This window comes from Brettanomyces nanus, chromosome 2 (genome assembly GCF_011074865.1).
Source record: "Brettanomyces nanus chromosome 2, complete sequence".
Lineage (NCBI taxonomy): Eukaryota > Fungi > Ascomycota > Pichiomycetes > Pichiales > Pichiaceae > Brettanomyces > Brettanomyces nanus.
In genome coordinates this window covers 1087544-1114985 of record NC_052375.1, presented here as the reverse complement: position 1 = coordinate 1114985, position 27442 = coordinate 1087544, and the positions used below count along the sequence as shown (strand labels likewise).

Here is a 27442-nt window from a genome sequence, read left to right as displayed (position 1 = left end):
CAGCCTTGTCGGTTATCTGAGCATTGAAAAGGATTCAATCACTCGACAATCCGGGGAAGGTCTAATAGAATGGGGAAATGGTATGATTTTGCTGTGTCCTTTGGGAAGATTTAAGGCAACCTATATATATGTGAATAATCTCCTTCATTTCGAATTAGCTTTATAACTCGATCCATCATGTCTCAGTCTGACGAGTATGTTGTAGTGGGTGCCGGTATCACCGGCCTCTACACTGCCTACTGCCTTATTAATGATGCCAAAGTGTCTCCTCGCAAAATTTCCGTAATTGCTCAATACATGCCTGGTGATCAGTCCATTCACTATACCTCACCATGGGCTGGAGGCAACTTCTCTTGTATTACTCCAGACGATCCAGATACTCTAGAATTTGATAAGTACACCTACACTAATCTTAAGCAGTTGCAGGCTAAGATTGGAGGGCCTAAGAAGGGTATCGATCATAATCCCACAACTGAATATTGGGATATTTACCCCGGTGAAAAGAAGGTTGACTCTCTAAAGAGTTATTTGACGGATCTCATTATCATTCCAAAGTTCCAATTGCCTAAGGGTGTGGCTTTTGGTATTAAATACACTACTTGGGACTTTTTTTGTCCCTTCTACTTGGCCAACATTAAGGAGTATCTAGAAACCTCTGGTGTCAGATTTATTAAGAAGAAACTTACCCATATAGCCCAGGCTTATTTGCCAAGGACTAAGGTGGTTTTCAACTGTACCGGTATTGGAGCTTTTTCGATTTCCGGAGTTAAGGATTCCAAAGTCTACCCTACTAGAGGACAGGTTCTTGTCGTGCATGCTCCTCATATTCATGAGAACAGAATGCGTTGGGGTGAAGACTATGCTACCTATATTATTCCTAGACCTCATTCTCACGACCAATTAATTCTAGGTGGCTTTTTGCAGAAGGATAACTGGACCGGTGATACTTCTGGAGAGGAGTCTAGGGACATCATCAAAAGAACTACGGAGTTGATGCCAGAAATTCTTGATAGACCTTTAGAAATCTTGGCCGTTGCTGCTGGTCTAAGACCTTCTAGACATGGAGGTGTCAGAATCGAATCTGAGCACGTTGAAGGTAAGTTACTTATTCATAACTATGGTGCCTCAGGTTACGGTTATCAGGCTGGTTTCGGTATGGGTCACAGAGCAGTTCAGTTGATGTTAAAGGAACAGCAATTGTACTGTAAGTTGTGATTCTTCAATTCAAATGATTATTAAACTAAATAAGAAGAAAGAAATGTGAATATAAGAATAAAAACTGCATCTGTGTATGCCTTCTATATAAGCAATGGCATCTCGTATGAAATGAATAATCGTGGTGAATAAGCAAAGGTAAAAGGTTGTGATATGTGCGTGTATGAATTATCTGGTCACCAATATCTCCAATCTTCAAGGCTGGAACAGCCAACGTACGTCTCAATTTCATCTCTCGAATTGAAGCCAACAAAGCTTGGAACGTTCAGTTTGTCTAAGACGTTTTCGTCGTTTGAAATCAGAATACCGACGCCTTTACCCCCCAGTGTGGCACGGAAGCTCTCAAAGCCGTGCTCACAAAACTTCTTGTCTAACTTTTCAAAGACATCTGGTTTCAAGTTGTCACGTAATAGTGTGATAGCGCAACCTCCTCCTCCAGCTCCGGTCAGTTTTGTTTCGCCGACATTCATCTCGTCACAGTACAGTTTAATCCGTTCCAAATTAGGATGAGAAACGCCTAGAGAAACTAGAAGACCGTGGTTGATCCGAATAAGATTCAAGAGCTTTCTTTTGGAAGTTTCGTCAAGGAATGGTCTGAGCATTAAGTTGTAAGCCTCTCTCGCTATAGCTTCCATCGCATCGAGAATGTGAGCAGTGCTCTTCGGGTAATCGGTAACCAACTTTGAGACACCTGCGACTAAAGTAGCCGTTCTACGTGACGTCTTCGTATTGGTAAGCAATAAGTGCATCGGAGGCAGATTACGCATAGCTGTGCGAACGCTTGGTAAGGTATTGCCCATTCTTTGAAACATAACGGCACCACCATGGGTGGCCACGGCATTATCTATGCCACTTGGATTACCATGAATGCATTTCTCTCCCATAAAGGCCCATCGGTCAATAAATACGCACTCGTCAGAGTCATGAGCAATTTTACTCTCCTGGCAGATGGTCGCCTCCTTAATGTGGCCACCAATGTAACCAAAGGCAGCAGCAAGACAGACGGACATGGATGCAGAAGAACCTAATCCAGCGCCAATTGGAAGCGTGGATCTCATGGTGAAGGTTAATCCTCCAGGAGTGGAACGAGAGCATAGAGAAGAGAATAGGTAAAGGAAGGCATAAGCGGCACCATAATGAAGAGGAGAGTCAATGGCAGATAGAAGAGGTCCTAAATCGTTGATCAATTCAGGATCAAGTTCAGAGGGAGGCACAGGGGGGTTAGTATCACTTGGATGAATAGGGTGGAGGGGAAGTTCAGTCTTTTTCCAATGGCATCTAAAGTTAATGTCCGGGAATTCGAGCAAAATATACTCGGATTTGGAGTCATCTTTTGTAACCAGTAAATAGGTACGTAAAGAAAGTGCTGCAGCAATGGCAGGTCTATTATAGACGGCAGCATGCTCACCAAAAATGATAACTTTTCCTGGAGCACTCGTAACGAAGGGAAACTGAACAGTCATAGTGATTAAATAAAAAGCAAACGAATGTAGGAACTGGAAACCTAAAGGTCACAGGTATACACCAGATAGAATAATAAGGTAACGACAGAGAAATAGAGAGTAACGGAGAGAAAGGAAAAGGGGAAACAAAATACAAGTTCCTACCTATTTATTTAATCTAAGGATTTTCTCGCTCTAAGAAAAAATTTCCGAATAGCGCTAAGGAAATGCCTGAAAACAGCCGCCGGGGTGTAAATAAACGAAGGGAACGAGCTTATCAGGAAGTCCTGTTACTGGGCCCGGTCAGTCTGCGGACATTAAGGAGGCTGTTGGAGCTTTTGGGCCTGTGCAAACTCTTCAGGCCATTGAAACTACTTGAACCGTTTGGACCGTTTGGGCTGTTTGGACCGTTTGGACCGTTTGGACTGTTTGGGCCGTTTGGACCGTTTGGGCCAGTGCAATCACCAGCTTTCTTTGCTTCGCTTTTTTGACTCTAAGAGTTTTTATTCAGAAGCCAAATTCATCTCAGTTCTATTAGTAGCTGGGCATGTGGCTGTGGCTGAGAAATCAGATGTAGATAAGATAGATGCCTAGATTGATGATGATCGGACCTGGCTGCAAAGCTAATTATGGTCACTCTGGGCCTTGCACCTCCTGCCTCAAATTGGACAAATTGTTTTCCCGTTATGGTTAGACAATTTCAGTATCTCGGTAACTTCAAAATCCGGCAATTCATTAACCACAGCATCGCCCTGATAAATGAATCTTTACACCATTTCGTTTCCCTTCTCATCGCAAAAATAATTCAATCTCTGGTTTTCTTTCTTTTTCTCCTTTTTTTCTTTCTTTCTTCGACCTTTCCGCATTCAGCGAAATTTTTCACCAGAGTAATTTTTTTTTTTTTAATTTTTTTTTTATTTTCAACTTGTGCCATTTTTCACCAACCTACTTCAGATCAAACTTAAATTTCAAGCTTTGTTACCTATCAAACGATGTCCGATCAAGTAAAAATCAAACTTGTCACCCGTGATGAAGATAACTCTCTTCATGTGGCTCCTAATCCCCTCTATGTTCCCGTTTCCTTGAAGAGATATGGTCTCTCAGAGATTGTTAACCATCTCTTGGAGACGGACACTCCTGTTCCATTTGAGTTCATTATAGACGGTACCATGTTAAAGGGAAGCATTCAGGATTATTTGGTGACTAAGGGTCTTTCAGCTGAAACATTTCTTACTTTGGAATACACTAGAGCCGTGCTGCCCCCTAAATTTCTTGCTAGCTTTAGTAATGAGGATTGGGTGTCTGCCATTGATTCTATTGGTACAATGACCAGTTCTAGTTCCGATCAGAGCACGGTGACTCCTCCGAAGATTCTTACAGGCTCGTATGATGGTATAGTGCGTATCTATAACATGCAGGGAAAGGTGGAAACGCAACTTGTTGGTCATCAACAGCCCATTAAGGCTGTCAAGTTCTTAAGTCCCACCAGATTCATTACTTCTGGTATCGACCGAACGATCCGTCTTTGGAAAGCAGGTACCGTTTCCGATGAAAATCTCGATATGGATACACAAAATGGACACACTATTGCTCTTTTGGACTATCACAAGTCCACTGTGTCGTCCTTGGCCGTGGATCTCGGTTCAAGCAGAATTCTATCTGGTTCGTATGATAATACTGTGGCTCTATGGTCTACTAAACCTAAAGAAATGTCTACATCTGATCCTCTAGAGGCTGTTGACTCTCAAGTTCTATCGTCTGCTTCAAGAAAAAGACTCAAATTGGCTGTCAGAGACTCTACTCTTAAGAGAAAGAGTCCTCTTGCTGTGTTGGAATCACATCGTCAACCTGTTGAAGGCGTTATTTTTGATCCTAAGGACTCCACAGTCGGATATTCAGTGTCACAGGATCATACCATTAAAACTTGGGATCTTGTCACGGCAAGATGCGTCGATTCGAAACAGACTAACTATGCTCTTCTCTCCGTGACGGCTTTGAATAAGCTCAATCTATTGGCTACTGGTTCTTCGGCCAGGCATATTAATTTGCATGACCCAAGATCGTCAAAGATCACCAACACACAGCTCATAGGACACAAAAATTTTGTCTGCTCATTGGCAACTCCTTCTGACAACGAGTACATGTTGCTCTCAGGATCGCACGATGGTACCGCAAAAGTGTGGGATATCAGAGCCAATAAGGCCATCTATACAATTACCAGACAATCCGGCTTGTCACAAAGCAAAGTGTTTGCCGTTGATTGGGAGAAAGAGATCGGTATACTCAGTGGAGGTAGTGATAAGAAGCTACAGATCAACTCTGAGGCAGAACTCCGATAAATAGACAAATAGATAACTAATTAATTAACATTTCTTTTCTGCGGTCCACATACATACTCCATAGTATCCTTGCCATAGGCCTATTGTATCCGTCAGGTAACCTAGTTTAGTAGGGGAGTTTAGTTGATGAATACGGTTCCATCCCATGGCAGAAGTCAAATCACCTAGCTCTTCGTTACTGAGTTCAACTTTGGGAGCTGTTCCATATTTCAAAGGTCCCACATTGATCCATCTTTTCTTTCCTTTGAAAGGTTTGCAAATTCGGTTGATTGAGTCTACATAACTCAAGAGATCCTCAGCGGTGTCTATAAAAAAGCAGGTGACAATTAGAACGTTGTAAGCAGCCGTTTCAGCTGGAGAAGTAAACTCTGTGAAGTTTTGGCAATGAATATGTAAATTCTCCGGCTGCCTAATGCCGTATCTATAAGTTGCTAATCCCATTTGGTCCTTTGTTTGCCAATGGTTGGAGTAGTTGTGAACATATGGATAAATCGATGCCATTTGTGAGCGTGATCCGTAGATAGACTCATTAAATAGAGTCATAAGCCAAGAAAAGTCCACTGCATGTACCTCCTTGAACCCCATCAATGCTAGCTCATGAGAAATCCTGCCAAGTCCCGAGCCTGGAACTATCACCGTGGTGTTCTTGAGATCCAAATTTCGGCTATTATCACAGATATAATCAATCAAGGGCTGAATCTCGGTAGATCCAGATTCTGACCAATCTCTGGTAAGATGACAGAGGGATTCTACCACTCTAAAGTAATCATAGTGATTTGTAGATCGAGCCAATCGTCTGCTCTGTCTTAAGTCTTCTTCAGTCACATGGTGTCTCACAATTCCATCTGCGTAAACTCTCATAATAGTGTCATTATTCCGAGCCAATAGAGTATCCACAAGGGTCAGTTTTTCTGGATATCCAATGGAGTTACAGATATGTTGATGTTTGGCTGGCATCCGTCTATAGCGAGCACGCTTTGCATCGTTTGCTCGATGTGATCGTTCAAGATATTGGCTCAAATTGTAAAGAGAAAGAAGCAGTTCCTGCCGAGAAGAAAGGATAGTGTCGGACGACCGAGACACCTTGTTTGTAAAGCTACTCACTAGATTGCGAAACATTGCAGTGTTGCGAATCACTATACAGACAAGGAACGAGGTAAGTATAAGCCAAAGAGTGGTAGCTTCAGGAAATAGTGACTTGGCAAAGTAATCAAAGATTAGTACAAGACAGATCTTTATAATGAAAAAGAATGGTCCCATTAAAGGTTGCACAAGAAAATCTAGTGATCAATATATAGTTAGACATATAGGTTGAAAAAACTATAGTGGTTAAGTCTTGTATTGTTCTTCTTTTTTCCGCAATCTCTATTTCAATGTCTAGAGTTCTTTCAATTGGTACGGACATCTACAAAATAGGGAGATTTCGAAGTATTCTTGAACGTAATGGACCATTAGCAGCATTCAAGACTAAAAGACTCTGTGAGAAAATACTCAATAAGGAACATGAACTACCGTTGTTTGAGGAGTCGCAAAGAAAAAAAGATATAGAAGGATGTTCGATGATAATGGCAGGAGCATGGTGTGCTAAAGAAGCTATCTACAAGTGTCTTGACGAAGAGGATCAGAAATTGTTCGCCATGAGGAAGTGGTGGAAAAGTCATGATATAAAAGGAAGACCGTTGATAGGAAATGACGAGTATTTTCAAGAGAAGAGAAGAAGAGAGGAGAAATTCTTGATAAGCGTCAGCCATGATGGAGACTATATGGTTAGCATGGTTCTACGACAAACAGCTATACTAAATTAATAAAGTGTAGAATCTACAAATAGTGTCACTCCCACTCCACTGTTGCCGGTGGCTTCGATGTGATATCGTATGTAACTCTAGAAACGCCGATCACCTCATTGACGATTCTTGAGGCCACTCTCTTAAGGAAAGAAGCATCGAATACAAACCAGTCAGCAGTCATGAAATCAACAGTTTCGATGGCTCTTAATGCAATGACTTGTTCGTACATTCTCTGATCTCCCATAACGCCAACCGATCTCACCGGAAGCAAACATGCAAACGCCTGCGAAATCTGTCTGTAAAGTCCAGCCTTCCTGATCTCATCAATGAAAACATAGTCGGCTTCTCTGGCTATTTCCACTTGCTTCTTGGTAACCTCTCCCAAGACACGGATACCTATACCTGGGCCAGGGAATGGGTGTCTCCAGACCAAATCTTCTGGAAGACCAAGTAATTCTCCCAAGTGGCGAACCTCATCTTTAAACAACTCTCTTAAAGGTTCAATCAACTTCAATTGCATGTTATCAATCAATCCTCCCACGTTATGGTGACTCTTAATAGTCTGAGAAGGTCCTTTGAAAGAAACTGATTCAATTACATCAGGATACAAGGTACCCTGAAGAAGATATTCGATGTTAGAACCATCCTTTGGTTTAATACTCTTAGCAACACGCTCAAAAACGTGAATGAAAGTGTATCCTATGGCCTTACGCTTCTTTTCTGGGTCTGTGATACCTTTCAAATTATCTAAGAATTCATCTTCAGCATTAACAACAACCAAGTTGATTCCCAATCCATCATCTAGGGCCTTCTTCACCTGAACGGCCTCATTTTTACGCATCAACCCGTTATCAACGAAAATGGCATGGAATCTGTCTCCAATTGCCTCCTTCATAAGCTTAGCAGCCACAGAGGAATCAACACCACCTGAAACAGCACCAATTGCCTCAGCAGTAGGTCCAACGGTGGCTCTGATACGTTTGATAGCATTCTCGATGAAGTTCTCCATGGTCCAGTTCTGAGGAGCATGGCAAATATTAACAGCAAAATTCGAGAGTAAACGTTTACCCTGAACAGTATGAGTCACTTCTGGGTGGAATTGAATACCATAGATAGGCTTAGACTTGTGGGCGATACCTGCAAATGGTGTGTTACCAGTAGTAGCAACGGCTTCGAATCCCTCTGGAAGCTCCGTTAGCTTGTCATGATGAGACATCCAAACACGAGAATTGTCCATGCCTTCAAACAATGGGCAGGAATTACTCTTGACATTAATGTTAGCAGGTCCATATTCACGTTTCTCGCCTCTACTGACACCCTTACCGTTGATCCAAGCGATCTCTTGCATACCGTAACAAATACCCAAGATAGGAACGTTAAGATCAAAGATAGCAAGGTCTGCATGAGGAGCACCATCATCATAAACAGAGTAAGGTCCACCCGACAAGATAACTCCAGCAGGCTTGAACTTCAACTCGCTGATTTTTTGAGTACAAGGAAGCATCTCAGCATAGATATTAATCTCTCTCAATCTTCTCACGATAAGGTGAGAATACTGAGAGCCGAAATCCAAGACCAAAATGGTATGAAATGTTTTGGTCACTTCGTCACCGATAGCGACCGATTTTGTAGTATCTTGCGTCATTCTGGCTGGAGTTGCTAAAGAAGAAAGGAGTAGCATGAAAAGGGTCAAATCAAAATTGGATGTGATAGATGAAAAAAATTTTCGGCCCAGGAGTCTTTCAGAATAGGAATTAATCAAGATAATGAAGATTCTGGGTGGAGTCAGAAGACAGCCGGAGACGGAAAAAACAAAGTAGACAAACCACCACTGATCATTGCTTGCAGCTTTCACGGAGTTGTCTATGTCTAGCAGTCCAAGGAGATCTCCTAGTTGATAAAAATAAGCGACAGTGGCAGGATTTGAACCTGCGTGGGCAGAGCCCAATGGATTTCGAGTCCACCGCCTTAGACCACTCGGCCACACTGTCATTACCAAAAATTTTGAGCTGTAAATAATCTATGGGAACAATTTGTCACCCCAAAAATGAGGGTTATCCAGAGGTATATGTGCAGTAATTCAAGATTATAAATGGAGGGGATGGACAGACTTGATTTTCTCATATTCAAAGTTATCAACGAACTCTTGATATCCAGGCTTGAGGAGATCTATTCCCAACAGTCCAGCCCTCTTTGGTGGACCATCTCAAAGTTCTTTTCATCCTTCCAAATTCGGCCATTACTTGTTCTGCATTTGAGCCTGTAAATTGAAAGATTCTGGAAGCTTATCCATTTTATGTGCAAGCCATCTGCTCGGGCCCCAGTTGAGCCGCCCCAGTTGAGCCGCCCCTGTGCTGTAATAGCAAAACTACGCGTTTCAAGGACGCGAAACTATATGTAAAATTTCACTTTCTTGTGGTATCTATACTTCTTCTAGTCATCATGCGTGCTCCCCTTATAGTGATAGAAGGGTTGGATCGAACGGGTAAAACAACCCAAACTTTGCGTCTCCTTTCTCATTTGAATAATGAAGGTATCAAGAACCATTTGATCAAGTTCCCAGAGAGGACTACACCTATAGGTGAACTTATCAACCAATATCTTACAAACAAACGATTGGAACTCTCAGATCAGTCGGCTCATCTACTTTTTAGTGCCAATAGATGGGAATTTCAAAGTGAAATCGTGGATCTATTAATAAAAAATCAAACGGTGGTGGTGTTGGACAGATATGTATATTCTGGAGTTGCATATTCCAGTGCTAAAGGTCTGGACTTTCAGTGGTGTTTGAGTCCGGATATTGGGATGCCCAAGCCCGACGCGGTTATTTTCCTCCAGTCTAGAGATTCTACGGCGACAGCGAAAAGGGAAGGATTTGGCAAAGAACGATATGAGATCGAGTCGTTTCAAAATAAGGTGAGAGCCCAGTTTGAAAAGTTCGAGAAAGATTCCAACTGGCACAATATCTATGTCGATGGTAAAAGCATTGAACAGGTGGAAAGAGAGATCTGGGAAGTTGCTGAACAGTATATTACAGGAGTACAGGATAAATTAGATAGATTTCAAAGGAAACAATAAGAATAAGGAAATATAAAAGTAAGAATATAAAATAAAAGAAAGTAACAAAGATAGTAATAGGAACGGAACAACCGGAAACGTACACAGACTGAATAAAAATACACGCACGTAGACGAACAGAAGAGAAACAAGCTCTTACACAAATGCAAGATTAGCGTAGAGGGAAATCAAAGTGGTAAACAAAGCGTCGACCAAGATCCAATTGCCGAAGGTGTTTCTCAAGAAGATGGTGCTCTTCAAGACTGCGTGTTCGAACGCCTGTAAAACACAAGAGACGCTACATTCCTTAGTAGCAAACTCAAAGTCCAAGTCTCTCTGGATCTCGGAGGTGTTAATGTGAGACCTGAAGAGAATCAAGCCGAGGAACAACTTGGCTAGAGCAAAGGTGAATGAATCGTATTCAAAATCGTAGGTGAAGTTGATGTAGTATGAGATGGTTTTAGGAAGGCCAAGAGCAAAGAATAACCAAAGGCCTGTAGTGGCGAAGAAGGTACTGTCCAACGAGAAAACGTCAAAAACCGGTAAGCTGAGAGCACAGTTTGGTAATTGTTCCTTGATGGATGGTGGAATTTGGGAAATACTACCCAATTCGACGGTGTGGTAGAACTTGGAGAACAAAAAGAGCGACTCCAAGATGAACACGACATCATTGATCGAGTAAGGATCACTCAAATAATCTCTGACTTCTTGATTCTTGTCACTGATGTATTCAGCAACAGAGTTAACTTTTTCACAGTGGAAACACGACTTCAATGGCACCAAGTATTTGGCACAGAATGACTTTGTATTCTCATCGGCAGACTCGTCATCCTCGGGCTTTTCCTCAGCTTCTTCTTCATCACCATCTTCAGCTTCAGCTTCCTCGGCCTCGTCATCCTCGGCTTCCTCCTGCTCAGTCTCTCCCTCACTGGAGTCTTCGTCAAGGGCAACAACCTTTCTTGGAGAACCAAGAGAAGCAGTGGCCAACCTCGAAGCATGTGCTAAATCATAGTAAGGGGAACCAGGAGTGAACTGATCGTAATGTTCTTGGAAGAAATCTCTTATAGTTTCATAGTAATCTCTCTTAATTCTGCAACCGGAGACATCGATGCCCAAGTTCTCGGCGATCTCTGCCAATTGGGCCTTTGTTTGTTTAGACAAGGTGGACATGATGTTTCAAATAAAAAAAAACCTAACCGTATCCGTATCCTTACACTATCACAGAGAATAAAAAGACGTTAAAACACGGGGGTCAAGAGAAGAGTAGACTGTTAAGTAAAGTAAACAAATGAAAAAATAAACATCAGCGCTAAAAAATCAGAGCGACGAGAATATCGCGCGAAATTCTTCTATTTACGTTATGCCTAAGGCAGCGATAGCGAACGGTGGCCGCTGGGGGACCCCACATCCTCAGTCCCTGAGACCCTCAATCCCTCAGACCCTCAGGCCGCATAGGACTCCCAGTAGTTCTGTCTGATAGGATCAACTTTCTTCAACCGCTCGTAAACTTCTCTCCATTTGTCTTGCTGCTTCTCTTCCTTATATATTTCAGCCAAAATCTCCAGGGCAGGGAGGCCCCACACCCTCAGACCCCATAGGACTCCCAGTAGTTCTGTCTAATAGGATCAACTTTCTTCAACTGCTCGTAAACTTCTCTCCATTTGTCTTGCTGCTTCTCTTCCTTATATATTTCAGCCAAAATCTCCAGGGCAGGGAGGCCCCACACCCTCAGACCCCATAGGACTCCCAGTAGTTCTGTCTAATAGGATCAACTTTCTTCAACTGCTCGTAAACTTCTCTCCATTTGTCTTGCTGCTTCTCTTCCTTATATATTTCAGCCAAAATCTCCAAGGCAGGGATCACTGGATCCGTCTCTTTCTGTTCAGTAAATTGAGTAACGAATTCTTTCAATTGCACAAATCCTTTCTTGGCACAAATTCCTCGAAGATAGTTCCACGAGGAAGGATTTGTGGGCGATCTGCAAACCTGTCTTTTCACAAATCCCAGCTCGGTGTCAAAATCAGCCTCGAATTCTTCACCTTTTCCTCCAAAGAGCACAAAGAATCGATGGTTCCAGGCCGAGTTGTTCCGGACATCTTCAGCCAATCGTTTCTCAGTAAATTCCAACTCCCTCGGAGACCCATACATTTTAAATCTCTCCACTAACCACCGTCGATGTGTCCACACGTGATAGTTCTTCTCGTCTCTATCAATCAACGTCTCTATAATTGGGAACTCCTCCTTCTCCACGTCATATTTATCACTATCTCCTCCGTACAAATGACTAATCATAAGTTCTATAATATCCTCCCTATAATGCCAAATTTGATAGTTTTTCTCGTTGGCAAGGGCAACTCTACCACACCATTTAAGTTCATCTTCTAGTACTCGATGCCATCCTTCCTTATCAGTTTCTTCTACTATTTTCTTAATGTTCTTGTATCTGTATAGCCATACTGTATAGTGTGCTGCCACTTTACCTATTACTAATTCAGTCATGTACAATGCTCGTGGAGAAAGCTCGTTCACTGCCATCAACCCACGCAGACATGACATTAGTTTCTTATATTCTTCCGAGTACAGAATCTTACATACAGCGATTCCCTTTGTCTCTGGTGAGTCCAACGGTAAAGTCTTGACATCAGAATAATTGTATGAACCAAATGAAGTCATTTTCGGTACTGTTCAGTACTATTCGGTACCACCACCTATCAAAAAATCATCAAGAAACAAACGCTATTTAAATTACTCATCTGGCACTGCCTAAATTTCATGTTTCATATTATTTCCAGTTCTGGACAGTATAATCGGTTTTATCTATACATTTTGGCTGCTTTTCCTCGCCTTACAATCATCACAATACCATTTCCCCCTTGGTAGTTCCTTCAAGCCTGTACAGGGTAAATGAAACCACTCCTTTTCGCACTCTTCTCCGTCACATCCCACCATTTCTCCGTATGAAACCTGTCCACAGTAGCAATATACTGGCTCTCCATCTGAGTTTACCCTTCTATGCTTACGCGCGCCACCGCTTCCGGTCATGGTATCTTGTGGAATCCCTGCCATTGCCGTAGCTATGTCTGCAATAGTTGTCTGACCTTTTCCTTGAGCACGCACTGCAGCCACTGCGGAGGCCAATTTCTTGCTGATTTCGGGATCTGGTTGATCTTGTTCCGGTATGTAGTCCACGGTAGGCAAAGTACGTGCTGTAGGCTCCATGTGCATCATAGACTCCTTATGTTCCTTGAGTTCCTTAGGTTCCTTCGGTTCCTTCGGTTCCTTTGGTTCCATAGTTTCCTCTGTTTCCTTAGGCCCCACTGACGCCCCGGGAACTCCTGTCGACATAGATGTGTTCTCAAAGCCATCATTCACTCCTTCCAACCTTCTGACTCTTCTTGTCCGTGCAGAGCCACCTGGATATCCAATATCCCCAGTGTAAGATGGATCTTTCAGCTCAGAACTCACTGTTTCTGTGGATTCTGTAGCCTCCCGCTTCGGTCCCCGTGTAGATTTACTCTTCTTACTTCCTATTCTTGGTAACGGCTCCCCTTCTTCCCCCATCCTTTTCTTTCCACGTCCGTTTCCATTCACATGTTGTTGATGCGGATGTGACGACGCAGTCTGTGTCGTCGGCAAAGTATTACCGTTTACAGCATGTTTCCTGGACCTCTTGGTCTTCTGATCATCTTCCTCTTTCTGCCGAGTTTCCATAACCTCCTCTCGACTATCACTGCTACGTTTGTACACCTCTTGAGCCTCTGAAGGTCTAATGCATGGATCGCGCATAGATCCCACTCTCACTAACTCGGGTATCTCCTTCTGGCAGACAATCTCGAAGCATTGATCGATACGTGCAAAGTGCTTGCTTACTATATCCGACGCTATAGTTGCCACATGCATCTTTTCCTCCAGACAGGGCATCAACTCTCGAATCATATCCCTTATTTTGGCAAGCAACTGATCCCTCTTTGGATGATTTTTCTTCATTCGAAGAAACCGCTGAATGTACGCTTTCATATACGGCACCGTATACACACACTTCGCATCTATTTCCTTCAATAACGTAAAGTATCCCACAAGATCATACGGGAAAGCCTCAAAGGCATCAGTAATCTCATTAAGCCCGGGGTAGATATCGGTGACTTTTGGCTCGGTGATTAGTCTCTGTTTCGATGGTTTCGACATTGCAAGAATGAAGTGTCAAGTACAAAAGAGAGTTAAAGGTTACAGAAATCAAGTTGAAAAACGTAGCCTTATGGTGTATGGATGTCTTCGTCCAGAGGAAGAAATTGAGAAGAATAACTTGCAAGTCATCATTGCTTTGACTCTCATACGTGCTTTAAGAAATCAAAGAGCTAGGACATCGTTGAGACAAACAATAAAGAACACGGCCAAGTAATCAGATTACCTTAAAAATTCATCTATGGTTTCTGTAATAACATCTTTGTTTTTCTGGTGACAGTATTTTGAGTTGATGTTTCAAATTTTTATTTAAAATAGTAGGAGTGGGGCTATGGCTCAATGGTAGAGCTTTCGATTCCAGATCGAAGGGTTGCAGGTTCGATTCCTGTTGGCCTCAACAACCGTAATTTTTTGTCTTTTTGGGGGGAAGATCAATTTTTTCTTGATTTACGCGTAACGATTTACAAATATAAACTCATCTTAGAAGCATCCATCCTCTTTTGTTTCATTCATTATTCATCATGGTGACTATTATAGAGAGCTCTGCAGCAGTAAGCATAAAAAAAGACTCTTTCATGAGTTCGACAATTGATACTAACAGTTCTCTTAGCTTCGTAAAAAGAAGATTCTGAAAAAGTCTGTCAATTTCAGCGTGATGGTGATTGGCCAATCAGGTACTGGAAGGTCGACGTTCATAAATTCCCTCTGTGACCAGTTAATTGTGGAACCTTCGTCGACCGTTCGGATGTATTCTCCAGAGGAGCTAAGCAATCCGGATAGAGAATTGCAACTAAGAAAGTCTACGGTGGAACTTGAAGATGAGGAAGGTGTTCGTATCAACTTGAACTTGATTGATACACCGGGATTTGGTGATTCTTTGAACAATGATCTTTCTTTCCAGATTATAAGGGACTATCTTAAGTATCAGTTTGATGAGATCTTGATTGAGGAGTCGAAATTAAGGAGAAATCCTCGGTTCAAGGACAATAGAATCCACGTTTGTCTCTATTTTGTTGTTCCTACGGGTCATGGATTGAGAGAGATTGATGTAGCAGTGATGAAGAGTTTGGGGGAGTTTGTTAACATCATTCCATGCATCAGTAAGGCTGATTCTCTCACAGTGGAAGAGTTGAAATTGAACAAGAAGATGATTAAGGAGGATATTGAGCATTATAAGTTGCCTGTTTTTGATTTCACCAACGATTACTTTAATATGGATGGATCCTTGGACGATGAGTCTATTGAATTGAACAAGTATTTGCAGAAAACGTTACCGTTTGCCCTTATGGGATCCAATGCTACGGTGAAAGATGAGGTTACCGGTGAGATTAAGCGGGTTCGAAAGTATCCTTGGGGAGTAGTTGATATCTTTGACAATGAGATCAGTGATGTACTCACTTTGAAGACCACCCTTTTGGTGACCCACCTTAATGACTTCAAAGACTTCACTCATGAGGTACTGTACGAAAATTATAGAGCCAAGACGTTGAGCGAGGTGGAAAATGGTGAATATAATTACAACAGCATGTATTCAGGAAGCGTGAATAGCTTTAACGAGGCTACGCAAATGAATAGAAAAAAGCTGGTGGCAGCAGCAGCACAGAGAGCAAGTAATGTTCCACCACAGGCATCATTTACTACTGCACCACCAAGAAGTCCCGTTCCCCCTGGAGGTGGCCGATCTGTTCCGGGAACGCCCGATACGGAAATTCAGGCCAAAGAGGAGCAGATTGAATTTGAAGAGGAGAGATTGAGAGCATTCGAACAGAGGGTTCAAAGGGATCTTGTGATGAAGAGACAGGAAATTGAGGCCAGAGAAAAGGAATTGGAAGATATCGAGAGAAGATTGGCAGCCCAGGAGTTAAGCGATGTCGATGCAGATGTCGATGCAGATGCAGACGCCGACGCCGACGCCAATGCCGACGAAGACGGTCACCCTGTACTACCGGATCAGGTCGACTAATTTTTTATACTGGTGTATAACTTTGAAGTAGATAAATTGAAACTTTCACATGCTGCGGAGTTTTTTCCAACAGTATCTATCGAGACGAGTCAGATAGAGATTTCGGTCCCCAATTAATCCGGTGGCCAATGGGAGGTGTTGAAGCCATTATAGTGCGTTACTGCAAGAGGAAATACGTTGGGCACATCGTGATTTCCCTGTTCAATTGTCTTATGTGGTCAGGGAAAGATCTACCGATTAACGGGCGAGCCCCAAAAGTCCCCGCGTACGATCAGATATGCCCCCACCGAGGAGCCGCAAAAGCAATCGCGTAAACCGAGAAGATAAGCCACCGCCACGGAACCCCTCGCTCAGGGACAGGGACCTGTCCTATTATGTACTGTGGTCGGTCTCTTATTACCCCACTGTTATCACATGCATCCGTCCTACTGATATACATCATTTCTGTTGGTCCCATGATGTAGTATAAATATCCACCCAACTTCTAATTGTAATCCAGTTTTTGCTGTTCCTGTCTCCTCATAGCAATTGCCCGTTCAAGAAAGTCCTGTTGCTTTTCAATTTGATCTCTCTCACATTCATTATCTTTACTATATTTCTCGTGATGGAAGCAGTTCAGAAACTCTCAGATCTAATCACTGGCTTTCTTGGCCATATTGATTTCAACAACAAAGCCTTCCAGAAGGCTATTTTCTTCATTATCTTCAACCCATTGTACTGGAACTTTGGTGCAAGATTAGAACACAAGACCAAATTTCTTTCTAAGTTGGCCTTTGGCTCCAAAAAATCGGCAGTCTACATCTTTTCTGCCACCGTGTTCTCGCTCGGCATTATGAGGGATAATATCTACAGGGACGCAATCCTTGAACAGGCCACATCGCCATTTCTGGACACTCCTTTCTTTAAAGGCTTAGGAATTGCATGCTTTGGCTTTGGTTCTGTGTTAGTCGCCAGTTCCATGTACAAATTGGGAATTGTTGGCACCTATTTGGGAGATCACTTTGGATTCTTGAAAAATGAAAGAATCACTGATTTCCCATTCAATCTAGTTGATAATCCAATGTACGATGGCTCGTCCCTTTCGTTCTTGGGGGCTGCTCTCTTTTTTGCCAAGCCAGCTGGTTTATGGGCAAGTGGATTGGTTTATGCCATGTATAGAATTGTTGAATTGATTGAGGAACCCTTCACTGCTAAAATATATGCTGAAAGGTCATCGGAAAAGAAGGCTGCTTGAGTTCTATTCACTCAAAGGTGCGCTGCATTCATAGATCAATATCTGTAGTTATGTACTAATCAAAAGAAAGCATTTTGCTTATTCCACTGTTTCTTATCTAATTCATTAACGTTACAATATATTTTTGTGAGCACCTTCCTCAAAGACCCCATCTCAATTCATTTCATTTGAATTTCACTATACCTAATAAGCTTGATCCCATTCCTTAGCTGCTCATAATATATATTTCATCCATTTACAAAGCCATTGCTTCAACACCCAATACAGAGCAATACAAAACTATGTTTCCTAATGCTAAAAATATTTCTTTCTGGATCTTTAAGGGACATTTTGCGCGTAAGTTTGCCCCTTTGGCCAAGTGGTAAGGCGTCGCACTCGTAATGCGAAGATCATTGGTTCAAATCCGATATGGGGCATAGGCTAATTTTTTTTACTCTACTCATAGAGGCATCATACGTAAACCAAAATACGGAATCTATAACTATCAAATTGTTCTTTATGAAAATTGGAACAAATATATAACTGAACAGTAAATGCAAATACAAACAAGCATAAAAATAGTATGAAGGTGAGCATAGAGGTGAATATTATGGATGAATGCAGTCGACGGTTAGCAAAGGACTATTTCCCCAAATAGATCCAACCACTACCATCAATTCATCCAACCAGTCCAATTCAACCCCAATCATCATCAACCTCAACATGCTTTCAATTTTTTTCAACACCTTCTTTCTCACATCTCAACACCAATCACCATGGCAAGCAAGGCCATTCTGACAAACAAACCGTAACGCATCTCTCTGAAGTAAGCAGCACGCTGGTCAAAATCGACCTCTTCCTTAATCTCATGGATTCTAGGTAATGGGTGCATAACACACATGTGCTGTTTAGCGTAAGAAAGAATCTTATTATCAACAATATAAGCGTCCTTCAATCTCTCGTACTCAGCTTTGTCATCGAATCTCTCTTCCTGAACTCTGGTACAGTAGAGAACATCCGATCTGGCGATAATCTCCTTAGTCAACTCAGTGGATTCAATAACAGGCTTGTAGTGCTCCTTGAGGAATTCGACCAAATTACGAGGTAACCTAAGCTCCTTAGGAGAAACCAACTGAACCTTAACCTGGTAGTGCTTCAACAACTTTATGAGCGAATGCACAGGTCTTCCGTACTTCAAATCTCCCATAAAGGTAATGGTGATACCATTAATGGTACCAAGCTCTTCTCTGATGGTGAACAGATCCAAGAAAGCCTGTGTAGGGTGCTCTCTCGAACCATTACCACCATTGATGATAGGAACCGGAGAATACTTAGCTGCAATGTAGGCAGAGTCCTCGGATGGATGTCTAAGAACAATGGCATCAGCATAGCAGGCCAATGTTCTTATAGTGTCCTGAAGAGTCTCACCCTTCTTGACGGAAGAGCTTTGACTATTGATGGCAACAACACGACCTCCCAATCTCTGCATTGCAGTGTTAAAGGAGGAAGCAGTTCTTGTAGAAGGCTCATAGAAGGCAGTAACAAGAACGCGGCTCTTCAAAATGTCTAGGACACCCTTTCTTTCGACGCCCAACTTCATCTCTTGAGCAACTGCAAACAATGCGTGTAAGTCGTCTCTGGAGATGTTGTTGACGGAAAGAATACTCTTGCGAAGGAATGGGTTTTTGCTACTGATCAACGAAGAGATAGCATTAGGAGGACTTAATTCGCGAGGAGGTAGTGAAGAGACCAAGTCCGCACCAGTTAAATGCTCGATCTCTTCGATAGCCAAGGAATCCCTGAATCCAGCCTTAAGAGCCGTTCTCTTACTGGCATCGAATGATAATCTAGATGATCTTCTGCGTGACGAAGTCAAAATTGGCGACATTGGTGAAGCCATAGAAGACGGAGGCACAGACGTCTCAGAAAGAGACGAGCCGGTTGCTAGTTTGGAGGAGTCCTGAGCCAAAGAAGACGGATGTTGAGCAGAGACAATACCCTCTTTACCAAGAGCTTCTTTCACAACAAACTCACCTTCTAAACAAACAGTTTGATCATTCATTAGAACACGCTCCACCGCTCCCCTGAGGTCCTTGTCCTGGAACGGAGACCATGAAGGGGAGAATTTGGACTTGAGAGAGGACACAAGACGATCCTCATCCACTTCAATGACAGAATTGACGTCGCCTAAGCCTAAGATCTTAATTGGATTGTCATGCATCTTGGCCCTGATATCATCGACAGTCAGCTTACCTTCAGAGACAGACTGCAAAAGTAAAGGCACAACATCGGCAAAACCCAAACCAGTCTTGATAGGTTTGCCAAGGAAGGAAGCAAGTTCTGTAGGTAGATAACCGACAGAGAAACAGTCGATTTGATCAAGGTTATCCCAAAGAGCTTTCTGGTCTTCCTTAGTAGGTAAGAAAGTGGCATTAGGGTAGTCTTTTTGGGACAAGAACAAGCTATAGACACTAACATCACAGGTCACGCCCAGGTCTTTCTCCTTGGCCATAGCGATCAAAGAGAGATCACCAGATTCAGTGACGTTGGTGACATGAATTCTAGTGTTAAACAGAGAGGCAAGAAGCAAAACAGAAGCCAAATCTGTCTTATTGGCATCAGCTATGATAGGCTTAGTCTCGGGCCACTCGGAAAAGTGGGAAGAGAGGTTGATCACTTTGTCCTTGATGTTGAAATCATCAGTTTTGACAAACAACGAAGAAACAGAGCCCGAAGTCGGCTGAATTCTTTCGCTGTTTCCCTCAGTTGCAGCCACAGAGAAGGAGTAATCGGTGTATGCAGAATTTCGAATGAGATCGTGGATTCTAGCTAGAGTTCCGACGTCGGTAATAGCAGCGCCGGAGAGATCGTAAGGGAGAACCGACACAAAGGAGAAACCAGATGCAAGAGCCACCTTAGTTGTATCCTCAAAGGCCTTTGCACCAGCCCTATCATCCAAGTTAGGAACAAATGTGGAAAGAGCAACGAGACCAGGAAGTTCAATAGTTGTGTGAGAAGACTGGGAATCGATGCTACTCACCTGCAAGTCGATATCACGAGACAAAGCCTCGATGAGAAGTTTAGCACACTTGACGTTGGTAACCAATGGAACTGCGTAGTCAACTGCCATTCTTCTGGTTCTGTAGCCCTTAGAAACATAGTTTGCAGGTCTTCTGAACCGGTTGGCTGAAGGCAAGTTGATGTAGAGATCAATCAAGTTATTAGCCAAATGCTGAGTAAGAGAATACTCAGCCTTCTGCTCTTCCTCATCATCATTGAGTAATTCCAAATACTTGACTGGAATGCCGTGTTCATGGATGAAGTCAGCAGTACCAGATGTGGCAAAGATGTGGTATCCCATAATACGTAGCTTCTCAATGAACGGAAGCAGTTCCTGCTTCTCTTTGAAAGACCCAATTGAAAGTAATATGTTCTTCTTTGGCAAGGTAAAGCCGGAAGCAATCAAAGACTTCACGTAAGCTTCGTACGTGTCGTGACCAAAGCAAGCAACCTCACCAGTAGAAGCCATTTCAACGCCCAGAATAGGATCGGCTCCAGAAAGTCTCGAAAAGGAGAATTGAGGAACCTTAACAGCGCAGTAGTTGTCAGGCAACTTCTTACCCGGATAAGGAGTCAAAGGCATGTCCATAATAGCACGAGTGGCCATCTCAATCATGTCAGTGCCGACAACTTTAGAGTTGAATGGGAAAGAACGAGAAGCACGAACATTGCATTCGATAACCTTGATCTCGTTGTTCTTGGCCATAAACTGAATGTTATAAGGACCGGTGACAGCCAAGGCCTTACCGATCTTGGCAGTGGCCTCAACGATTCTCTCGACGGTCTCCTTGGACAAGTCCTGAGGAGGGACCACTAAAGTGGCATCTCCAGAGTGAACACCAGCATTTTCCACGTGTTCGGCAACAACGTGCATCACAAGTTTTCCATCCTTGGCAACAGCATCCATTTCAATCTCCTTAGCGTTTTCAAGATACTTGGTAATAACAACTGGATAGTCAGGAGAAACGGTCACTGCTTGGTTCAAGTAGTTTGCCAAGTCATCCTTAGACCAGCACGTGTTCATAGCAGCACCAGATAGCACATAAGAAGGTCTGACAAGCACAGGATAGTGGACATTCTCGGCGAACTCGGCAGCCTCTGAGAATGAGGTAAGCTCTTTCCATGCAGGCTGATCCACTCCTATACGATCCAACATACGCGAAAACTTATATCTGTTTTCAGCAGAGTCGATCATCTCCGGAGAGGTACCAAGAACGTTAACGTTCTGTCGAGAGAGCTGCAAAGCAATGTTGTTGGAAGTTTGACCTCCCATAGAAACGACAACGCCGGATGATTTCTCAAGCTCATAAATGTCAAGCACCCTTTCCAAGTCGATGGTCTCAAAGTAGAGACGATCAGCTTCATCATAGTCGGTAGACACTGTTTCAGGGTTGAAGTTCACCATGATTGTCTTGTAGCCATTTTCACGAAGGGTTCTGATGGCCCTAACGGCACACCAGTCAAACTCAACGGAAGATCCAATACGATAGACACCGGAACCAAGTACCATGACACCATGGTCATCAAAAGTGACATCGCTCTCGTCAGCATTGTAGGTGATGTACAAGTAGTTCGTGAAAGCAGGGAATTCTGCTGCCACAGTGTCGATCTGCTTGACAAAGGGTAAAACTCCAGCATCCTTTCTGAGACGGCGAATGGCCACCTCGTTGGAGGCAAGAAACTTGGCAATCTGACGATCCTCAAAGCCAAGCTGCTTAGCCTGACGAAGAACCTGCAATGGTAGAGATTCCTTGCCGCCATAAGAAGCGATTTTGTGGCCAAACTTAATCAAGAACTCTAACCTGTAGAGGAACCAAAGGTCGATTTTGGTCATGTCATGGACTTTCTGGGCACTGTATCCCTTCACCATAGCGTTGGCCACAGCAAAGAGACGTCTATCAGAAGGAACTTCTAACTCTTGATCAATCTCCTCTGTAGAGACCTCAGAGGACACATTGAATCCCAAGTTCTGGTAGTCAGTAGAGCGGATGGCCTTCTGTATAGCTTCCTCAAAGTTCCGACCGATGCTCATGACTTCACCGACGGATTTCATTGAAGAAGAAAGTGAAGTAGACACTCTACTAAACTTTCTAAGATCCCAGCGAGGAATCTTCACGACGCAGTAATCTAAGGATGGTTCGAAGCATGCACAAGTAACCTTTGTGACAGAGTTTTTGATGCCAGTTAGAGGAATATTCAAACCCAATTTTGCAGCTGTGTAAGCCAATGGATAACCAGTGGCTTTAGAAGCCAATGCTGACGAACGTGACAAACGAGCATTTACCTCGATAATACAATACTCCTTCGACTCTGGGTTCAAAGCATACTGGATGTTACACTCACCAACGACACCTAAGTGACGAATCACGTTGACGGCAGTGGTTCTGAGCATGTTGTAGTCAGCATCAGATAATGTTTGAGAAGGAGCAATCACTATGGAGTCACCGGTGTGGATGCCCAATGGATCGAAGTTCTCCATGTTACAAACGGTGATACAATTGTCGTAAGCGTCTCTAACAACCTCGTACTCGATCTCTTTCCAGCCCTTCATGGATCTTTCAATTAAAACTTGAGAAGAGATGGCGAAGGCCTTGTCACACAATTTGGTCAGATCCTCATCGTTGTAAGCAAATCCAGAGCCCAAACCTCCCAAGGCATAAGCAGCACGACAAATAACCGGATAGTGAATGTCATGAGCAGCGTTGAGAGCCTCTTGCAAGTTATTGGCTGACTCGGACTTGGCACACTTCTCGTTAATCTGCTCCATAGCACGAGCGAATAGCTCACGGTCCTCGGTAGTCATGATGGTCTCAATCGGGGTACCAAGAACTTTAACGCCGAGGTCTGCAAACTCGTCTCTCAACTTAACGCCAACGTTCAAAGCAGTTTGTCCACCAAAAGTGCAATAGATAGCATCGGGACGCTCATGCTTGATAACCTTACGAACAAAGTCTGGGTTGACAGGCAAGAAATAAATCTTGTCAGCCATACCTTTGGAAGTCTGGATGGTAGCAATGTTCGGGTTGATAAGAATGGTGTATATTCCTTCTTCTTTCAAGGCCTTAATGGCCTGGGAGCCAGAATAGTCAAATTCACCAGCCTGACCGATGGAAAGACCACCAGAACCCAACACAAGAACCTTCTTAATATTGAGACGAGGATGCTTCTTCTCGTTTTCCTTAGCTGTACCTCCTGGAAAGACAATCGGCTTGAGAACATGAGTCTTCTGGAAGTCAGCAACGGAATCGATGAAAAGATCAAAGAGGAATTCGGTATCACGGGGACCAGGTGTAGACTCTGGGTGAAATTGTACGGAAAAGAAAGGCTTCTCAGTGCTGTATATACCCTCGTTCGAGCCATCGTTGGCGTTGACAAAAAGCTCCTTCCAGTTTTCAGGTAGGGTAGCGACGTCAACAGCATAACCGTGATTCTGCGAGGTGATATAGCATCTTCCAGATTGGGTGCAAGTACAAGGAATATTTTGACCTCTGTTACCGAATTTAAGCTTCAAAGTGGAAGCACCGGCAGCACGAGCAAGTAATTGATGACCCAAACAGATACCAAAGACGGGAGTCTTGGCATCGGCAAGCGCAACAGACAATTTCTCAACAGTATCTGACATGACAGAGGGATCACCAGGACCGTTGGACACAAACAAACCGTCGTAGCTCTCTTTGGAAAAGTCATAATTGTAAGGAACAACTTTTAAAGAAACACCACGTTTAACAAAGCAACGGATTTGATTGAATTTCATACCCACATCAATGGCAAGGATCCTAAGAGGCTTACCATCTGAGCCTATGCGAGCCAAATCGGCAGGGGGATCGTAGACGACAGGCTTAGGAGCCGAAACACGAGCAACCAAGTTATGAGTGTTTGGATCAACCCAGTCTGGCACGTCAAAGTATTGATGCCAGTTATAAACCGAAGTAGAAGTATCCAAAATATCTGTAGCAGTAGCAGAAGGTTTCTGAATACACAGTCTTCCCAAAGTAGAACCCTTTTCACGGAGTTGCTTGGTAAGAGCTCTAGTATCGACTGCATAGATAGCAGGAATACCCTGTTCTTTAAGCCACTCTCCTAAGGAAGACTTGGCCAAGTAATGAGAATAATCCTTGGTGTAAGAAGCTACTACAAGACCGGAAATATGGATGCGGTGCGACTCAAAGTACTTCGGTAAAGAGGAAACAACGTCATCTCTAGCTTCCCTGTCAGGCACACCGTAATTGCCAATCAGTGGATAAGTCATGACAAGTATTTGACCTTCATAGGAAGGGTCAGTTAGAGCCTCGGGGTATCCTACCATTCCGGTTTGGAAGACTAACTCACCAGCAGCAGAGATGTCAGCACCAAAGGAGTAACCACAAACGACAGTACCATTTTGGGTCTCCAAAGTCACCAGCTTGGACTCTTCAGAGAGAGGAGCAGTAATAGGTTTGGACAATTTAATCATTGGGTAATGAAGAAACTTTATAAGAGATGTTAGTGTTGAAATTACTAAGAATTACTAGAGATGCAGTCACATAGTGTAACTCGCTTATTCTTCTTCTCTAGTTGTACTTACCTATAGTCTTAAACAAGTGTTCCACAGATATAAATATAAGGGGGAAGGAACAGGTGATTGAAAAACTGAAAGGAATGGACTAAACTGGACTAAACTGAACTGAACTAGACTCAACTAAACTGAACTAAACAAAATTGAATAGAACTGTATAGAACTGAAAAGAATAGTAGTGATATAATTCAATTAGAAGGGCCCGGATAGCTAGTCTTTACTAGAGAAGAAGAAGGAGGAAGGAAGAGAAGGAGAGAAAAAGGGAAAAACAAGGAAAACAAAAATAAAGAATACAAGTAAGAGGAAAAATAGGAATTCATTGACAATGAGGAAACCTGATTAGTAGGGAAGATTCACTTCCTTATATATTAGGGTGACTTAACGAGACTGAAGGATGAAAAAGAAAATCCGATAATAAAAAAAATTTTTCTATCTTCAGATTTGAATTTAGATTTTTCAGTCGTGTGAAGTTCACAGAGATCCATCCATGCTTCGTCATGTATAGTGCAGCAATAGAGCGGAAAAGCGCGTTGGACCCGTCATAAGTAGACAGCAATGCGCGGTTAACTGTAGACAGAAGTGAAACTTCCAAGCTTTGCCGCCAGGGTGGAGCAAATATTATTATCGATTCTCTCTCTCGCTGACTCGTCTCTTAATAAAGCCGCCGTAATTATGACTCTCTCAAAAGCTATAAAGTGGTAAAATTTCAGCCTAATCAAAAAACATTTTTGCAGAGGATTGATTGTTTTAGCAATATATCCATCTACGTACGACTCTTTTATCCATATCTGCTACGGCTATACCTCTTATCATCTCCTCTAGATGCATAGCAAATTGCTTATCAGATAAAGCCATACACAATAAAGAAAAAAAGCTACTCCAAGAATAGAGTATAAGCTGAAACTGGACGAGCTGGGAATTGAACCCAGGACCTTTCGCATGCTAAGCGAACGCGCTACCAACTACGCCACACGCCCAATTGTTGGGTAAAGGGTTGCTCTATCTTTTACAATGACTTAATCATATTTTCATCGAAACAAACATTATTTTTACGACAATTCCCCCCTTTTTTTTTTGAAAAGCGGTCCATAGCTACATCCAATTTGTCATCTAATTATTGGAAATACAAAAAATGGATACTTAAAAGATCTGCTGTTCTAACCTTGGGGCAGGATTATTCTCGATGAATTCCAAGTTAACTTTGTGTCCCAACAACTCTCTGATGTTCTTAACACCGTACTTGATCATGGTAGGTCTCTCCAAGGATAAACCCCAACCTAGAACTCGCAAGTCCTTAGGTAGCCCCATGGGCTCCAACATCTCAGGTCTAAACATACCAGAATTACCGATTTCGACCCACTCCTTCAAACCAGAGTGCCAAGCATAAATTTCCATGGAAGGTTCGGTATAAGGATTGTAAGTTGGTTTGAAACGCAAGTCAGTGACACCCATCTTGGAGAAGAATTGCTGCATAAAACCGATCAAGTCACCAAGTGTCAAACTGTAGTCGGCAAAGACACCTTCCACTTGATGGAACTCTGCCAAATGTGTAGCATCGACAGCTTCATTACGGAAGACACGATCAATAGAGAACAATCTGGTGGGTTGAGGATCCTCGGCCAACTTCTTTAACATTCTTGAAGAAATAGCGGTGGTATGCGTCCTAAGAACTTCTCTGAGGGATTCGTCCGATTTCCATGGGTATCTGTAACCTATAGAACCGTAGGCACCTCCCTGGTGGACCTTTTTAATATTTTCCCAGTACTGCTTGTCCTCGGGGGGGAAGGCTTTGACTGGATCCTTCAAGTAGAAAGTATCTTGAAGATCACGGGCAGGATGCTGCTGAGGCACAAACAAAGTATCAAAGTTCCAGAAACCACTTTCCACATACTGATTGGAGGGCATCTCAGAAAAACCCAGAGAAAAGAAGATTTGGCGGAACTCTTCACGCACTTTGTTTAAAGGATGCAAAGCACCGGAGTGAGGTAAGACACCCTCAGAATTGAAGTTGTAAGGCTTGAAAGCAGCTTTGGTCCAAGATCCCGTCTGAATCATCTCGGAAGTAATGTCTGTCTCCAATTTTTTGATCTCTAGAGAGAACTCAGGACCTTTTGCGATCGAATAGGTGTAGACTTTGTCGGCGGTGATCAACTTCCGCTTCTTCAAATCTTTAAGAGCTTTAGAATCATCCAAAGTACCGGCTTTTTCGATCTGTCTCAACTGGTCAGCCGTACTATCTTCAACCTTATCAGCGGCTTCAACTTTAGAGATCAATTTATCACCGTCCTTCTTAATCCAACCGTTCTTGAAAGCTCTACCTTGGGCAACTTTACCACTCTTACCCATGACAGATTCGATATCTGAGATCTTGAGACCTTCTAGGGACTCTATAACCTTGTTTAGAAGTCTATACTCATGAGAGCCGTGAATGGCGACATCCTTTGCCTCCTTAGTTAGATGCCAGATATCATGCTGATGAGACTTGTAGGTAACCATATTACGAGACGATAGAGAGTTCAAGGCAGCAAGAATTTCCGGAGAATCCACCGTGGATAACTCTTTTCCAGAGTCATCGATGCTGCCCTGTTCATCAAGTTTTCGAAGAATCGTAAGCTGTAAGTTTGCCATT

General features: G+C 42.9%; 13 protein-coding genes and 4 non-coding genes across 17 annotated transcripts; 7 read left to right on the top strand and 10 right to left on the bottom strand.

Annotated features, from left to right (window-relative positions):
* Positions 1 to 177: 177 nt before the first annotated feature.
* Positions 178 to 1215, top strand: FOA43_002525 (uncharacterized protein; the record flags this gene model as incomplete). The annotated part of the gene is made up of 1 exon (XM_038922813.1): positions 178 to 1215. One exon carries the CDS (start codon positions 178 to 180, stop codon positions 1213 to 1215), a length of 1038 nt encoding a protein of 345 aa, XP_038778741.1.
* Positions 1216 to 1391: 176 nt separating this feature from the next.
* Positions 1392 to 2678, bottom strand: FOA43_002524 (uncharacterized protein; the record flags this gene model as incomplete). Its single annotated transcript, XM_038922812.1, has 1 exon — positions 1392 to 2678. The coding sequence occupies one exon, from the start codon at positions 2676 to 2678 to the stop codon at positions 1392 to 1394; it is 1287 nt and encodes a 428-aa protein (XP_038778740.1).
* A 971-nt stretch (positions 2679 to 3649) lies between these two features.
* FOA43_002523 (uncharacterized protein) lies at positions 3650 to 4996 on the top strand (the record flags this gene model as incomplete). Its single annotated transcript, XM_038922811.1, has 1 exon — positions 3650 to 4996. One exon carries the CDS (start codon positions 3650 to 3652, stop codon positions 4994 to 4996), a length of 1347 nt encoding a protein of 448 aa, XP_038778739.1.
* Positions 4997 to 5020: 24 nt separating this feature from the next.
* FOA43_002522 (uncharacterized protein) lies at positions 5021 to 6256 on the bottom strand (the record flags this gene model as incomplete). The annotated part of the gene is made up of 1 exon (XM_038922810.1): positions 5021 to 6256. One exon carries the CDS (start codon positions 6254 to 6256, stop codon positions 5021 to 5023), a length of 1236 nt encoding a protein of 411 aa, XP_038778738.1.
* Positions 6257 to 6826: 570 nt separating this feature from the next.
* Positions 6827 to 8428, bottom strand: GUA1 (GMP synthase (glutamine-hydrolyzing); the record flags this gene model as incomplete). Its single annotated transcript, XM_038922809.1, has 1 exon — positions 6827 to 8428. The coding sequence occupies one exon, from the start codon at positions 8426 to 8428 to the stop codon at positions 6827 to 6829; it is 1602 nt and encodes a 533-aa protein (XP_038778737.1).
* Positions 8429 to 8691: 263 nt separating this feature from the next.
* Positions 8692 to 8774, bottom strand: FOA43_002520. Its single transcript has one exon. It is a non-coding gene; the product is annotated as a tRNA-Ser (tRNA).
* Positions 8775 to 9225: 451 nt separating this feature from the next.
* FOA43_002519 (uncharacterized protein) lies at positions 9226 to 9861 on the top strand (the record flags this gene model as incomplete). Its single annotated transcript, XM_038922808.1, has 1 exon — positions 9226 to 9861. One exon carries the CDS (start codon positions 9226 to 9228, stop codon positions 9859 to 9861), a length of 636 nt encoding a protein of 211 aa, XP_038778736.1.
* A 135-nt stretch (positions 9862 to 9996) lies between these two features.
* On the bottom strand, positions 9997 to 11010 carry FOA43_002518 (uncharacterized protein; the record flags this gene model as incomplete). Its single annotated transcript, XM_038922807.1, has 1 exon — positions 9997 to 11010. The coding sequence occupies one exon, from the start codon at positions 11008 to 11010 to the stop codon at positions 9997 to 9999; it is 1014 nt and encodes a 337-aa protein (XP_038778735.1).
* Positions 11011 to 11568: 558 nt separating this feature from the next.
* FOA43_002517 (uncharacterized protein) lies at positions 11569 to 12513 on the bottom strand (the record flags this gene model as incomplete). Its single annotated transcript, XM_038922806.1, has 1 exon — positions 11569 to 12513. The coding sequence occupies one exon, from the start codon at positions 12511 to 12513 to the stop codon at positions 11569 to 11571; it is 945 nt and encodes a 314-aa protein (XP_038778734.1).
* A 72-nt stretch (positions 12514 to 12585) lies between these two features.
* FOA43_002516 (uncharacterized protein) lies at positions 12586 to 14025 on the bottom strand (the record flags this gene model as incomplete). The annotated part of the gene is made up of 2 exons (XM_038922805.1): positions 12586 to 12603; positions 12847 to 14025. 2 exons carry the CDS (start codon positions 14023 to 14025, stop codon positions 12586 to 12588), a joined length of 1197 nt encoding a protein of 398 aa, XP_038778733.1.
* A 322-nt stretch (positions 14026 to 14347) lies between these two features.
* FOA43_002515 lies at positions 14348 to 14419 on the top strand. Its single transcript has one exon. It is a non-coding gene; the product is annotated as a tRNA-Trp (tRNA).
* A 124-nt stretch (positions 14420 to 14543) lies between these two features.
* FOA43_002514 (uncharacterized protein) lies at positions 14544 to 15985 on the top strand (the record flags this gene model as incomplete). The annotated part of the gene is made up of 2 exons (XM_038922804.1): positions 14544 to 14573; positions 14633 to 15985. 2 exons carry the CDS (start codon positions 14544 to 14546, stop codon positions 15983 to 15985), a joined length of 1383 nt encoding a protein of 460 aa, XP_038778732.1.
* A 604-nt stretch (positions 15986 to 16589) lies between these two features.
* On the top strand, positions 16590 to 17219 carry FOA43_002513 (uncharacterized protein; the record flags this gene model as incomplete). The annotated part of the gene is made up of 1 exon (XM_038922803.1): positions 16590 to 17219. One exon carries the CDS (start codon positions 16590 to 16592, stop codon positions 17217 to 17219), a length of 630 nt encoding a protein of 209 aa, XP_038778731.1.
* A 344-nt stretch (positions 17220 to 17563) lies between these two features.
* Positions 17564 to 17635, top strand: FOA43_002512. The gene has a single exon. It is a non-coding gene; the product is annotated as a tRNA-Thr (tRNA).
* A 317-nt stretch (positions 17636 to 17952) lies between these two features.
* Positions 17953 to 24711, bottom strand: URA2 (Carbamoyl-phosphate synthase; the record flags this gene model as incomplete). The annotated part of the gene is made up of 1 exon (XM_038922802.1): positions 17953 to 24711. The coding sequence occupies one exon, from the start codon at positions 24709 to 24711 to the stop codon at positions 17953 to 17955; it is 6759 nt and encodes a 2252-aa protein (XP_038778730.1).
* A 1006-nt stretch (positions 24712 to 25717) lies between these two features.
* On the bottom strand, positions 25718 to 25790 carry FOA43_002510. Its single transcript has one exon. It is a non-coding gene; the product is annotated as a tRNA-Ala (tRNA).
* A 163-nt stretch (positions 25791 to 25953) lies between these two features.
* Positions 25954 to 27441, bottom strand: FRS2 (Phenylalanyl-tRNA synthetase, beta subunit, cytoplasmic; the record flags this gene model as incomplete). The annotated part of the gene is made up of 1 exon (XM_038922801.1): positions 25954 to 27441. One exon carries the CDS (start codon positions 27439 to 27441, stop codon positions 25954 to 25956), a length of 1488 nt encoding a protein of 495 aa, XP_038778729.1.
* Position 27442: the final 1 nt, after the last annotated feature.